General features: G+C 39.8%; 2 protein-coding genes and 1 long non-coding RNA gene across 3 annotated transcripts in view; 1 reads left to right on the top strand and 2 right to left on the bottom strand.

Moving 5' to 3' along the window:
- Window positions 1–940, bottom strand: part of LOC133645894 (odorant receptor 131-2-like) — a 1,032-nt gene extending 92 nt beyond the window's left edge. The window contains exons 1-2 of the mRNA XM_062040828.1: window positions 785–940; window positions 1–685 (exon numbers count right to left, since the gene is read on the bottom strand). The exon at window positions 1–685 is cut by the window's left edge and continues 92 nt beyond it. Coding sequence (XP_061896812.1) covers window positions 1–685; window positions 785–940 — 841 coding nt within the window. The remainder of the gene's footprint in view (window positions 686–784) is intronic.
- Window positions 1–14,123, top strand: part of LOC133647509 (uncharacterized) — a 59,563-nt gene that overhangs the window by 35,573 nt on the left and 9,867 nt on the right. The window lies entirely within an intron of this gene.
- LOC133650942 (odorant receptor 131-2-like) lies at window positions 11,783–12,814 on the bottom strand. Its single transcript, XM_062048778.1, has 2 exons — window positions 12,659–12,814; window positions 11,783–12,559 (listed from the first exon to the last, which is right to left on the bottom strand). The coding sequence occupies exons 1-2, from the start codon at window positions 12,812–12,814 to the stop codon at window positions 11,783–11,785; spliced, it is 933 nt and encodes a 310-aa protein (XP_061904762.1).

The raw sequence follows: 14,123 nt of genomic DNA, 5'->3' as shown, positions 1-14,123 counted from the left end.
TGATGGCACGAGGTAGTATCTGTACGATGATGTAGCAAGCGAAGAGAGAGTCGCTGTAGTTCTTAGGGAACAACTTCTTTAAAATGGTTTTGACCATCGGCGTGGCATACGTGGTCATGCATAGGAGGACCTGGACGCTGTGTAGCAGGATGGTCGTCCGGGCCTTCTTGCCATCCTTGCTGGCCTTTTGGGCGGTGCAGAAAATCATAAAGTATGTGTAAAAGAGAACAAACCAGACCAGGATCAGGTACATGACGTAGGTAATGTCCTGCTTTATGGAAAGCAGCGGATTAGGGAAGGCAGTTTCTCGCAAACAGAACACTCTTGAAGAGAAGAAGTCCAGTGGCTCGGTGGCTAAGGTGATGAAGAGGTCAGGCAGAACCGAGATCAAGCTGGTGGTCCAGATCAGAACAATAGTGATGAGAGTTCTGTTGACGGTGCAGAGGCGGGCATGCTGCAGCGGCAGGCACACGGCGATGTAGCACTCGGCCGCCATGCACGCCAGATTGAGCGGCATGTTCTCGGTGGTGAAGAGCGCCAGCAGGATCAAAGTGGCACACACGGACATGTTGATCGTGTACAGGATGTAGCTGACAAAGAAGAGCACCAGGGTCACGTTCACTTGGATCACGTTGTTTAGCACCAGGTGGAAGAAGAGGATGTAGCGAGGGTTGGTGTAGAACATCTGGCCACAAAGGAGAACTGTGTCACAGTTTGTTGTATGTTCTTTTCAAAGTTCCTGACCAAGTCTTGCCATGTCTCACCGTGTCCTACCATGTCTTACCTGGTGCTTGCAGAAGGTGTGCATGAAGATGATGTTGATGTAGTTGATGAACAGGCCGATGACAAACACTAGAACATTTTTGAAGACCACTTTGATAAACGGGTCTCGGTACTCCACAACCACGGTCACATTGTGCAGCATGAACTGCGTGTTCATGTCGGCGCAGAGCGAACACTAGTGATGACAAGACCGTGGTGTGTAATTAATGTCAGAGTATCCTTGTTGGACTTTGGAATAGCAAAATGAAACAGATGACTATCTTTCCATGCATTAAGTTAATCAAATTTAATTTAATTGAATTTCTAATGCGACTATTGGTCATACGCCGTGTGCCTCCCGTACACTGGGGGGTGCCTATTTCCTTTTAGCGCGTATAAATGTATTGCTTTTCCGGTTGACCTATGACGTTACACCAAAATAAGACATCTTTGCTGCTCCTCACAATTCGCTCGTTAAAGATCGCAGACCTGGATGAGTCAACAGCCCAGTTCTTGTTGTACCTGATGTTCGCTGTAATATTGGCATCTCCCATCGATGCACTTCAAATTGTTCTGTTCTTTTCATTTGTGAAGCAACTTCATTTCCAGTGGTTGCCTATATTTTTATTAAATGGGATTTGATTCCGGTTGAACGCCGCGCGTTAAGACTGGCGCAGAGGCACAAATGTGCCGCTCTGGTGGCACACTCACTCGTGATATCTGGTTTTCAATCGCATAATCTAGGAGTTAAATCTGATTTTTAAAAAGCCAAACCCGATCAGATTAGGTGTTTTGCATGGGTTGTAAAATGCTTATTTTGAGCCGAAATATTTAAGAAATCAGACAAATTTAGTGCATGGAAATGTAGTCACTGATGTGCTGGTCCTCTTAATTAATGTGTCTTTATTAAAGAAAGCTTTTTTTGACACTGAATTTATGTAACTGAATTTTTTGTGTTTGAATTTTATGAACTTAATTTTTTTTTACATCAGATTATGCTGACAATTTCATTGAAAAAAAATTGTTAGCAGAATGTGTGTGTTTAAAAGTTCAGTGTAAAAAAATTCTGTGTCGTAAAATTTGCTGTTTTAAAAAGCAAAACTCACTCCAGGTAAATTAACACTAAAGCAATCGATCATGTCTCAGAACCAGCCAATGAGGTGTCAAGTTTAAAGTCACGTGCCACAAGGTCTTGCAAAACAGTATAAAAAAGGCAGTTAACTGGGCTACCTGGGCATAATACAACATAATCAACATTTCAATGCAGCCCGCTGGATATTTTCTAACTATAGAAATTATTCCAATTGTTAGAATCTGCCCTTTTCAGTGACATGGGAAGCTGTGTGGGGAAGTTTGGGTGGGTCTTGTTTACAGAAAAAAAAGCCTGATAGCGAGTGTTAGACGGAGCCAGATTTTTACAAAAAAGTTCTGCAGAACAGTGATATTTTTACGAATATGTGGATGGTTTTTTTTTTACCCGAGGTGTTTATTTTTTCCCGTGTTCATTGCACATTTGTTGTTCTTGCTCGATTATAAAATGTCGATGAGGGAGGTGGTCTGCAGCAGAGGAGCAACGTTCATATATTCTCAATATTCAGTAATTTATTGTAAATCTCAAACTCTATATTTTTATGTACATTCTGACTGTCATATAATTCAGTAAAAATCTAAAGTTCATTTCGTTTTAGAGATGGTCTGTTTCGTTTCTTTACTGAATAAAACACTCAGAATGTACATAAAATTCAGAATGTGGGATTTACAATATTAACTATTAACAATAAAACACTGAATATTCAAAATATATGAACATTGCTCTTTTACTTCCTAGACCACTCCTTGAGCGACATGTTTTATTATCGAGCAAGAGCAACAAAGATGCAACAAACACAGCGAAAAATATAGGCAAAAAGGGAAAATTCATCCACTTATTTGATATATCACTTTTCTGCAGAACTTTGCTGTGAAAATCTGCCTCCGTCTGAAACTTGCGTTTGCAATGTCTCAGGCTGGTTGCTGCCCAGCCCACTCTGTCCTGTGCCTCGTCTGCATGAAGCAGCACTTCCTATGGTCACCGTAGTAACCCGTATGTCACTCAAAAGTGCAGATTCTAACCATTGCAATCATTTCTATAGTTTGAAAATATCTAGCAGGTCGCATTGAAATGTTAATAATGTATTATGCCCAGGTAGCCCTAACTGCCTTTTTTATGCTGTTTTGCAAGACCCGTGTCACGTGACTTCAAACTTGACACCTCATTGGCTGCTTCTGAGACGGGATGGATTGCTTCTGTCTTAATTTACCAGAACTGAGTCAACCCAGAGCGGGACGAACAGTAGAAAATGGATGGATGAATGGAGTCTTGTTTTATGAAGCCTAGAGGCTAGCACACTTACCTCTCAATCTGTTGACGTGATTTCGCAGTAAGGGAAGATCAGAACACAATGCAGAGCCGCTATAATGGTGTTGTGACCTGTATGAGCGTGAGGTTTAGGGGGGTGAGTGTAACGGTGGCCAGGCAGATAAGTGGGTACACCTCACTGACAGACAACTTGAAGAATAGTGCTGGGCTACCAGCTCTGTGTTTTAGTCCAGTGGTCAGCACACTCGCCTCTCATTACGAACAACCAGGGTTCGAGTCCTTGTGCGGAATGCTGTAAAAAGGCACAGAAGTCGAACCAGCTGGGTTATACACGTAGTCCAATAAGAAGTCACATGTATTTCTTCATACTAAACATGACTTAACTTGTGGCAAAATAAATATTTTAGTAATTTCTTGTCTAACACCCATTTTAGTCTAAGTGCTTCTTACGTACCTTACGTTGTATTGCTTTGCCTTAACTGCCTGGGCCTGTTTTATGTTCAAAAGATAGGACACTTTCATACCCACAAATCCCAGGAACATAAGACAAAGACTGTTGTGATAGCAGAGATCACTTATTTAGATTGTATTTGTCTTTTGGGCAAAGATTACTCGCCCTATGGGTTTCTTTTGTGATTGATGCTGTATTGATGTCTTTACCAAGGTTTGACCAAAATATTCCTGTTTTTGAAGTTTTCTTTGTCTTGCTCACACTCTCTTTTCTTTTAGCAGTATAGTCTTGCTTCTCTGTAAAGTTAATTTACCATTTGAAAGTGTTGTTTAGTAACTGTTAACTTTAAAGGCCTACTGAAACCCACTACTACCGACCACGCAGTCTGATAGTTTATATATCAATGATGAAATCTTAACATTGCAACACATGCCAATACGGCCGGGTTAACTTATAAAGTGCAATTTTAAATTTCCCGGCAAACTTCCGGCTGAAAACGTTTCGATATGATGACGTTTGCGCGTGACGTCAGCAGTGGAAGCGGAAGTATTCGGAGCCCATTGAATCCAATACTAAAAGCTCTGTTTTCATTTCAAAATTCCACAGTATTCTGGACATCTGTGTTGGTGAATCTTTTGCAATTTGTTTAATGAACAATAGAGACTGCAAAGAAGAAAACTGTAGGTGCAATCGGTGAATTAGCGGCGGACTACAGCAACACAACCAGGAGCACTTTGAGGATAGCAGACGCGCTAGCCGAACGACCTCACCTTGACTTCCTCCGTCTCCGGGCCGCCAACCGCATCGGTGATCGGGTGAAGTCCTTCGTCGTACCGTCGATCGCTGGAACGCAGGTGAGCACGGGTCGTGATGAGCAGATGAGAGCTGGCATAGGTGCAGAGCTAATGTTTTTAGCATAGCTCTGTCGAGGTTCCGTAGCTAATTTAGCTTCAATGGCGTCGTGAGCAACAGCATTATTAAGCTTCGCCAAGCTGGAAAGCATTAACCGTTTATTTACATGTCCAGAGTTTGGTAGTATTGGTGATCTTCTGTCTATCCTTCCAGTCAGGGACTTATTTGTTTTGTTTCTATATGCAGTTAAGCCCGATGCTATCATGTTAGCTCAGTAGTTAAAGAGCTTCACTGATGTATTGTCGTGGAGATAAAAGTCACTGTGAATGTCCATTTCGCGTTCTCGACTCTCATTTTCAAGAGGATATAGTATCCGAGGTGGTTTAAAATACAAATCCGTGATCCACAATAGAAAAAGGAGAGAGTGTGGAATCCAATGAACCCTTGTACCTAAGTTACGGTCAGAGTGAAAAAAGATACGTTCTGCACTGCACGCTAGTCCTTCACTTTCACGTTCCTCATCCACGAATCTTTCATCCTCGCTCAAATTAATGGGGTGATCGTCGCTTTCTCGGTCCGAATCTCTCTTGCTGCTGGTGTAAACTATAGGAAAATATGAGCAGTCCTTCCCCCGGTGTCGTCACGCTACTTCCGGTAGGGGCAAAGCTTTTTTTTATCAGTGACCAAAAGTTGCGAACTTTATCGTCGTTGTTCTATACTAAATCCTTTCAGCAAAAATATGGCAATATCGCAAAATGATCAAGTATGACACATAGAATGGATCTGTTATCCCCGTTTTAATAAAAACAATTCATTTCAGTAGGCCGTTAAATAAATGTCTGCAGTTTTTGCTGAGAAGCAAAAAAAAAGAGAAATTTGAGAGGAAAAAAGTTTTCTCTTTTTAAACACAAAAAATGTACAGACAATGAACAAAAATTGCGCCCAAAAAAACAAGGCCCGGACCGTACGGTACCGTTCTGTACTGTTGGTTACATGTACCGTTGCACCCCGAATAGACGTTTGATGCAAAACACGCTTGCTGTGCCTCACTGTGCACTGTGTGGGTAATAGATGTAGAAGTTGTGCTACTTGTTTTAAGTTCCACTGTGCTGAGTTTTTTAGAAAAGTTTCATGTTTACTAAAGAAATGTCCAAAAAAAGCTGAGGTATTTGAAGTATTTATTTGAGATCTCATTTAATATCATATAACGCTATTATTCGGAACACTGAGTTTACTAATTCAAATGCATAAAATCCAGACTGTGTGCAGTGCTCGGAAACTAAAATACGCTTACATTGTCAACGAGGGGGAAAGAGAGGAATGGACCCACAGAAAACGAGAGAAGTTGTCCAAACTTTTGCGCTCATTTAAAAGTGAAAAAGACAGACATCGTGGTGAAATGTTTGCACTGTCAAATGAAGCTGAAGTTTCACTAAAGCACTAAACTAATGATGCATCACATTACCAGAAAGAATCTTGCATTATTATTATTATAATTGCAAGAACAAGGTCAAAGTCTATTTTAGCAGCTAACGCCATCTTATATGTTTGACTTGAATAACATATGTTTTATTCAAATAGATGGGAGAACATGTTAGCATCTACATTTTGTATTTTGATCCTATGTTAAGTATATAACACGGCAGATGTTTACAAAATAACTAATTCCTCTCTCATTTTAGCTCAGTAGGCACTGTAAAAATCTTTTGGCTGTGTGTCTTCTGTATCAAAATCAGTGTTGTCATGAGTTATTGACCTATTCAAGGCTGTAATTACCCAACCTCAAATATCACACTTCAACTTATTTTTATAAATATTGCGTATTTTGCATTCTCCATTTGTAAAAAAAACAACAACAGTCAAATCAGTTAAATCTTTACAGTAGGTTTGGGCATCTTGATCAACAATATCATTTGCCCATGTGGTTGGACAGGATATACACACATACATATTTGTGTGTGTGTATATATATATATATATATATATATATATATATATATATATATATATATATATATATATATATATATATATATATATATATATATATATATATATATATATATATATATATATATATATATATATATTGTGTGTGTATATACTGTATGTATGTATATATGTGTATATATACTTGATATTTTTGACAAAAAGCCAAAAAAAAAAAGGCTATATCAATAAATAGAGCGTTCAATTGTTAATGTATTGCTGACTTATGACACTTTCATGAGCGGGTGCCTTGTATAGTCAATCTTAAACTTGCACGAGGGTTTAAAGTGCAATTTAAATTTTCTGTGCATTTAAAAGAATAAAGGTAATTTGAATACTCCTTGTTTATTTAAACTATTTTCCCTAAAAGAAGCATTGAGGCAGTATTCAGTTACGCTATTGTTTAAACAAATTAATTGATAGATTCCACGATTACCAAAATAATTGATAACTGCAGCCTCACTTAAAACCGTAAGTGGTGTTAGACACCTTTTACTAGGTTAGCTTGTGAGTCACACAGCAGACATGCATGAGGCAAAAGGCAAACAAATTGAAGAAGGTAAAATGTCCATCAAAAGCAAGCACAGTACAATTGAACAAGACAAGCAAAGAGAATACTAAATAGTTACTGCAATATAAATGTGTATGTCCTACACTTACAATTAGTAGCAAGTGTGTCACAACACAGCAGAGGCAGGAAGAGAAGAGAAGAACATCAGTGCTCCATCTTCATACCATCTAGAGCAGAGGTCTCCATATTTGCTTCAACTTTGAGTATAACTGTTCAATTTCGACATAATGCTTCTATTTCACCACAACACAAATATCATAAATACAATAATCACACTGTTTGAGTGGAGATATGCTTGGTGAATCAAGCACAATTGAAATGTTACCAGTCATACTAATACAACACAAATAGCTCACCTCTCCTTGGTTGCTGTCAAAGTAGCTCTTATATGATGGAAGTTGGAGACTCGAAGGAGACTAAATGTCTAGTGAAGACAATAAAAAAGTAAAGGCATCCAACTCATCTGAGTCTCGCTCCCTTCTTATGACTCCATGAGCTGAGAGGCCACCTTTTATGCTGCATCTGTGCATGTGTGTGCGTCACATGATGGCAACCATGTAGGGAGTTAAATAGGTGAACTTTGAAAAGTGAGCTTCACCTACTTAACAAAATACATTCAATGATTGATAATTATTATTACTATTACTGAACATCATATTGTTGATTGAGTCCATACCTTGCTTTTAAGGTCACAGTTTGCTTTATTAAATGTAATAAAAGAGCTTAACTTTTGTGTGAACAGCTTTAATGATTGAAAGGGTAAACCGCTTGCAGGTAATTCTTCAATAAAAAACATTCTCGAGTCCAAAAAAATTAAATTTAAAACATTTTGTGCATGTTGGATGCTAAAAGCATTCCAATGCATGTGAATATACATGCTACGTGTTATGAGTGACAAAGAAAATGAGTAAAAATCTAATTATATACAGTATGTCATTAGTAATTAATTCATTAAATATTAATGATCTAAAAAAATAAGTTGTGGGTGAAAAATGGCTTTGGACAAGCCTGGTTTACAGTGTTTCTTTTTAGGAAAGTGCAAAAGTAATTGTTTGAACATGATGAATTATAAAAAAAATGTCAGTAAATAAATGTACGTTATTGGCTGAAGTCCGGCATTGATAGTTTAGAACTCGTAGCCCTGTTCGTCATCTCGACTGAACGCACACAGCTTTCGTATTATCCACTTTGTCTTTTCACATATTTCACCACGAAGGCAAAGTATTCCCAATCATAGACTTTAACAACATAAGAGTGTTCTCGAGCTCTGGCTTCTCCTTGGCAGATGACTGCAGTGACGCAAGCACTGTTGAATCTTTTCACTGGATTGTGTTAGATGTGGTTAATAAAAAGATGTGCTTTGAAGGCTGTAGTCTCATTGTCCACAAACATGATATTGTAGGATTGCAAGCTTGTCACTTCATTCATTGATTTGTTGTTCATTATTCCTTCGCAGTAGTAGTGTGTGAATGTGTGCGTGTTTTTATACTCCAGCTATCAATACTCCAGCCCTGACTGAAGGCTGACAGGTGTGCCAGACTGCCAATCAGGTATAGGTGAGGGAAACAAGCGCTCAGGGAGACGTGCAGGAAAAAGAACCAAAATAAGTGCGCTGACAGGAAATACCATACTTGCCAACCCTCCCGATCTTTCCGGGAGACTCCTGAATTTCAGTGCCCCTCCCGAAAATCTCCCAGGGCATCCATTCTCCCGATTTTCACCCGGGCAACAATATTGAGGGCGTGCCGTGATGGCACTGCCTTTAGCGTCCGCTTTTTCACCATACTAACAGCGTGCCGGCACAGTCACATGTTGTATGCGGCTTCTTTAGATACACGTAAGTGACTGCAAAACATACTTGATCAACAGCCATACAGGTCACACTGAGGGTGGCCGTATAAACAACTTTAACACTGTAACAAATATGCGCCACACTGTGAACCCACACCAAACAAGAATGACAAACACATTTCGGGAGAACATCCGCACCTTAACACAACCTAAACACACCAGAACAAATACCCAGAATTCCTTGCAGCTAACTCTTCCGGGCTACAATATACACCCCTGCTACCACCAAACCCCGGCCCCCGCACCCCCCCAACTCCAACCCCGCACCCCCACACCTCCAACCCCCCCATCTCCCGAATTTGGAGGTCTCAAGGTTGGCAAGTATGAATAAAACACAAACACAGAGGAAAAACCAAAACATAACCAAACTGTCAGTGACAAGCCTGACAGGAATAAAGTGGTGAAGCTGTATTTTCATTTGTACTTTAATTTTATTGACAGTTTAGTTAAGAAATATATTATTATTATTATTTTAGTTTATTTATTCTAGCACTACATAATTGTATGTACATTTATTTTTTGAAAGTTATTTATGAGTCCCTTCCCATGCAGTAAATATTTGGTTGGTATTTATTTTTCTAAACACAATAATTTTTGTTATTAACACATAAGCTATGTAAGCATGAACACATTTAATTGGATTAAAAGCCATTCGGAATATTCTGACACGATCACACACGTTCGGATCGAGACGGGCGGTTATGCCAAAAGTCATTCGAATTGTAGTGCATGAAAACACATCAGTGCATGTCTTTGATGTCAGCTGGTGGAGTCGGGACTAAATGTAATAGTCTCGGAATGAAGTGATTGTCTTGCTGCTGTCTCCCCCCATTCGACATGTACAGACGTAGCATTGTATACTGTTGAGTTGGTTGCCTTAAAACGAGACTAGCAAAAACAAAAGTATGGTCTGGAGTGTCGTGTCGATGTAACAATAAAAGAGGACGACCAGTTGTCATCTTAATGAGCTGTTTTATTCACAGCTTTACGGCTAATTGAAGTGCTAACTGCTAGCACCAAACACAGAATGTCGTAACATAAAGACGCGCTGCAGCCTGTACATAATCACAACATAAAAAATCACAGAAAAGCTCAATTTCATAAAAAGAGGTATAACAAAAGTAGTGAACAGAAGGGAAAAACAATATAAATAAATACTGTGATAACATTGAACTAGCAGAAATGCAAAAAGTCATGTTTGTTTACAGTGTTTACTGCTTATTCAGTGAGCCAACTCGTCCAAAAAATGGCGCCATAGCACAAATAATAACACACCTTTCCGTGTATGTTAGGTTCTGCGCATGTCAAAGTAAAGTATTCCAAATTAAGGTGTGATGCATGAAAAGCATGTCATAATCAGATCTTTTTTTCAGGGTCCATGTACACAGGAAAATTCTAATCCGAATGATGATCGGATTAAATACAAACCCCGTTTCCATATGAGTTGGGAAATTGTGTTAGATGTAAATATAAACGGAATACAATGATTTGCAAATCCTTTTCAACCCATATTCAATTGAATGCACTACAAAGACAAGATATTTGATGTTCAAACTCATAAACTTAATTTTTTTTTTTGCAAATAATAATTAACTTAGAATTTCATGGCTGCAACACGTGCCAAAGTAATTGGGAAAGGGCATGTTCACCACTGTGTTACATCACCTTTTCTTTTAACAACACCCAATAAACGATTGGGAACTGAGGAAACTAATTGTTGAAGCTTTGAAAGTGGAATTATTTCCCATTCTTGTTTTATGTAGAGCTTCAGTCGTTCAACAGTCCAGGGTCTCCGCTGTCGTATTTTACGCTTCATAATGCGCCACACATTTTCGATGGGAGACAGGTCTAGACTGCAGGCGGGCCAGGAAAGTACCCGCACTCTTTTTTTACGAAGCCACGCTGTTGTAACACGTGCTGAATGTGGCTTAGCATTGTCTTGTAGAAATAAGCAGGGGCGTCCATGAAAAAGACGGCGCTTAGATGGCAGCATATGTTGTTACAAAACCTGTATGTACCTTTCAGCATAAATGGTGCCTTCACAGATGTGTAAGTTACCCATGCCTTTGAGAAACGTTGTTCTTAAACGGTTTGACTATTTGCTCACGCAGTTGTGGAAAAAGGGGTGTACCTCGCCCCATCCTTTCTTGTGAAAGACTGAGCATTTTTTGGGAAGCTGTTTTTATACCCAATCATGGCACCCACCTGTTCCCAATTAGCCTGCACACCTGTTGGATGTTCCAAATAAGTGTTTGATGAGCATTCCTCAACTTTATCAGTATTTATTGCCACCTTTCCCAACTTCTTTGTCACGTGTTGCTGGCATCAAATTCTAAAGTTAATGATTATTTGCAAAAAAAAAAAGTTTTTCAGTTTGAACATCAAATATGTTGTCTTTGTAGTATATTCAACTGAATATGGGTTGAAAAGGATTAGCAAATTATTGTATTCCGTTTATATTTACATCTAACACAATTTCCCAACTCATATGGAAACGGGGTTTGTAAATGTTGTCCATGTACACATGGCGATAGTTTTATATTATTTGACAGGTTTGTCAACTAAAAGAAGGTTAGATATAATTATTGAACACAATAAAAATCAAGAGTATGATTACTAATTCAGTGTTAATATTTGAGTGGGCCTGGGCCCCTCTTTAGTGGAAAGGTTGGGACTCAAGGTCAAAAAGGTTAAGAATCCCTTTACTAATTTACATTGTTGACATGGGTGTCAGCAACAAGGTTCACCATACAGTAAGTAGTAAAATTAGTTTTCTATTAAGGTACTACTTTTTCACTGTTAGCTGTAATGCTATCTATGTACTCTGTGTTTTACAGTGAGTAAGTAAGCTAAGATTTGGCCATTAAACCTTTCTTCTAAACGGGTTGTAGTGTAGAAAAAATTGAGTTGAGTCAAAAAGAGGAAATGAGCCAATTAACGTGTTGAGTCAAAGGTTCGGGCGCCCAAAGCTCTTGCAGCTCACTTTGCCCATGAAGAACTTACTCAAACATTTGTCTCGAACGCCATAGATGACAGGATTGATGGCACGAGGTAGTATCTGTACGATGATGTAGCAAGCGAAGAGAGAGTCGCTGTGGTTCTTAGGGAACAACTTCTTTAAAGTGGTTTTGAGCAGCGGCGCGGCATACGTGGTCATGCATAGGAGGACCTGGACGCTGTGTAGCAGGATGGTCGTCCGGGCCTTCTTGCCATCCTTGCTGGCCTTTTGGGCGGTGCAGAGAATCATAAAGTATGTGTAAAAGAGAACAAACCAGACCAGGATCAGGTACACAACGTAGATGCTGTCCTGCTTTATGGGTATTAGAGGATTAGGGAAGGCAGTTTCTCGCAAACAGAACACTCTAGAAGAGAAGAAGTCGAGTGGCTCGGTGGCTAAGGTGATGAAGAGGTCAGGCAGAACCGAGATCAAGCTGGTGGTCCAGATCAGAACGATAGTGATGAGAGTTCTGTTGACGGTGCAGAGGCGGGCATGCTGCAGCGGCAGGCACACGGCGATGTAGCACTCGGCCGCCATGCACGCCAGATTGAGCGGCATGTTCTCGGTGGTGGAGAGCGCCAGCAGGATCAAAGTGGCACACACGGACATGTTGATCGTGTACAGGATGTAGCTGACAAAGAAGAGCACCAGGGTCAAGTTCACTTGGATCACGTTGTTCAGCACCAGGTGGAAGAAGAGGATGTAGCGAGGGTTGGTGTAGAACATCTGGCCACAAAGGAGAACTGTGTCACAGTTTGTTGTATGTTCTTTTCAAAGTTCCTGACCAAGTCTTGCCATGTCTCACCGTGTCCTACCATGTCTTACCTGGTGCTTGCAGAAGGTGTGCATGAGGCTGATGTTGATGTAGTTGATGAACAGGCCGAGGACCAGCACTAGAACATTTTTGAAGACCACTTTGATAAACGGGTCTCGGTTCTCCACAACCACGGTCACATTGTGCAGCATGAACTGCGTGTTCATGTCGGCGCAGAGCGAACACTAGTGATGACAAGACCGTGGTGTGTAATTAATGTCAGAGTATCCTTGTTGGACTTTGGAATAGCAAAATGAAACAGATGACTATGTTTCCATGCATTAAGTTAATCAAATTTCTCAAATAGTTGTTCTAATGCGACTATTGGTCATACGCCGTGTGCCTCCCGTACACTGGAGGGTGCTTATTTCCTTTTAGCGCGTATAAATGTATTGCTTTTCCGGTTGACCTATGACGTTACACCAAAACAAGACATCTTTGCTGCTCCTCACAATTCGCTCGTTAAAGATCGCAAACCTGGATGAGTCAACAGCCCAGTTCTTGTTGTACCTGATGTTCGCTGTAATATTGGCATCTCCCATCGATGCACTTCAAATTGTTCTGTTCTTGTCATTTGTGAAGCAAATAAACAGTCTCCTCTTCATTTCCAGTTGTTACCGATATTTTTATTAAATGGAATGTACTCGCTCGTGATATCTGGTTTTCAATCGCATAATCTAGGAGTTAAATCTGACTTGGGGCGGTATAGCTCGGTTGGTAGAGCGGCCGTGCCAGCAACTTGAGGGTTGCAGGTTCGATCCCCGCTTCCGCCATCCTAGTCGCTGCCGTTGTGTCCTTGGGCAAGACACTTTACCCACCTGCTCCCAGTGCCACCCACACTGGTTTGAATGTAACTTAGATATTGGGTTTCACTATGTAAAGCGCTTTGAGTCACTTGAGAAAAAGCGCTATATAAATGTAATTCACTTCACTTCACTTTTAAAAAGCCAAACACGATCAGATGAGGTGTTTTGCATGGGTTGTAGAATGCTTATTTTGAGCCCAAATATTTGAGAAATCAGACAAATTTAGTGCATGGAAATGTAGTCACTGATGTGCTGGTCCTCGTGATCTATGGAGCTTAATTTGTGTCTTTGATTACGAAAGTTTTTTTAGACACTGAATTTATGTAACTGAATTTTTTGCGTTTTAATTTTGTGAACTGAATTTATGCTGACAATTTAATTGAAAAAAAATTGTTTGCAAAATCCAGTGTTTCAGAATTCAGTGTTTTAAAATCCAGTGTATAAAAATTAAGTGTGAAAAAATTATGTCCTGAAAAATTCTGTGTCGAAAAATGTGCTGTTTTAAAAAGCAAGACTCATTCCCGGTAAATTAATACTAAAGCAATCGATCATGTCTCAGAACCAGCCAATGAGGTGTCAAGTTTAAAGTCACGTGCCACAAGGTCTTGCAAAACAGTATAAAAAAGGCAGTTAACTGGGCTACCTGGGCATAATACAACATAATCAACAT

The sequence above is a fragment of the Entelurus aequoreus genome, linkage group LG01 (assembly GCF_033978785.1).
Source record: "Entelurus aequoreus isolate RoL-2023_Sb linkage group LG01, RoL_Eaeq_v1.1, whole genome shotgun sequence".
NCBI classification, from domain to species: domain Eukaryota; kingdom Metazoa; phylum Chordata; class Actinopteri; order Syngnathiformes; family Syngnathidae; genus Entelurus; species Entelurus aequoreus.
This window is presented reverse-complemented; position numbering and strand designations above follow the sequence as displayed.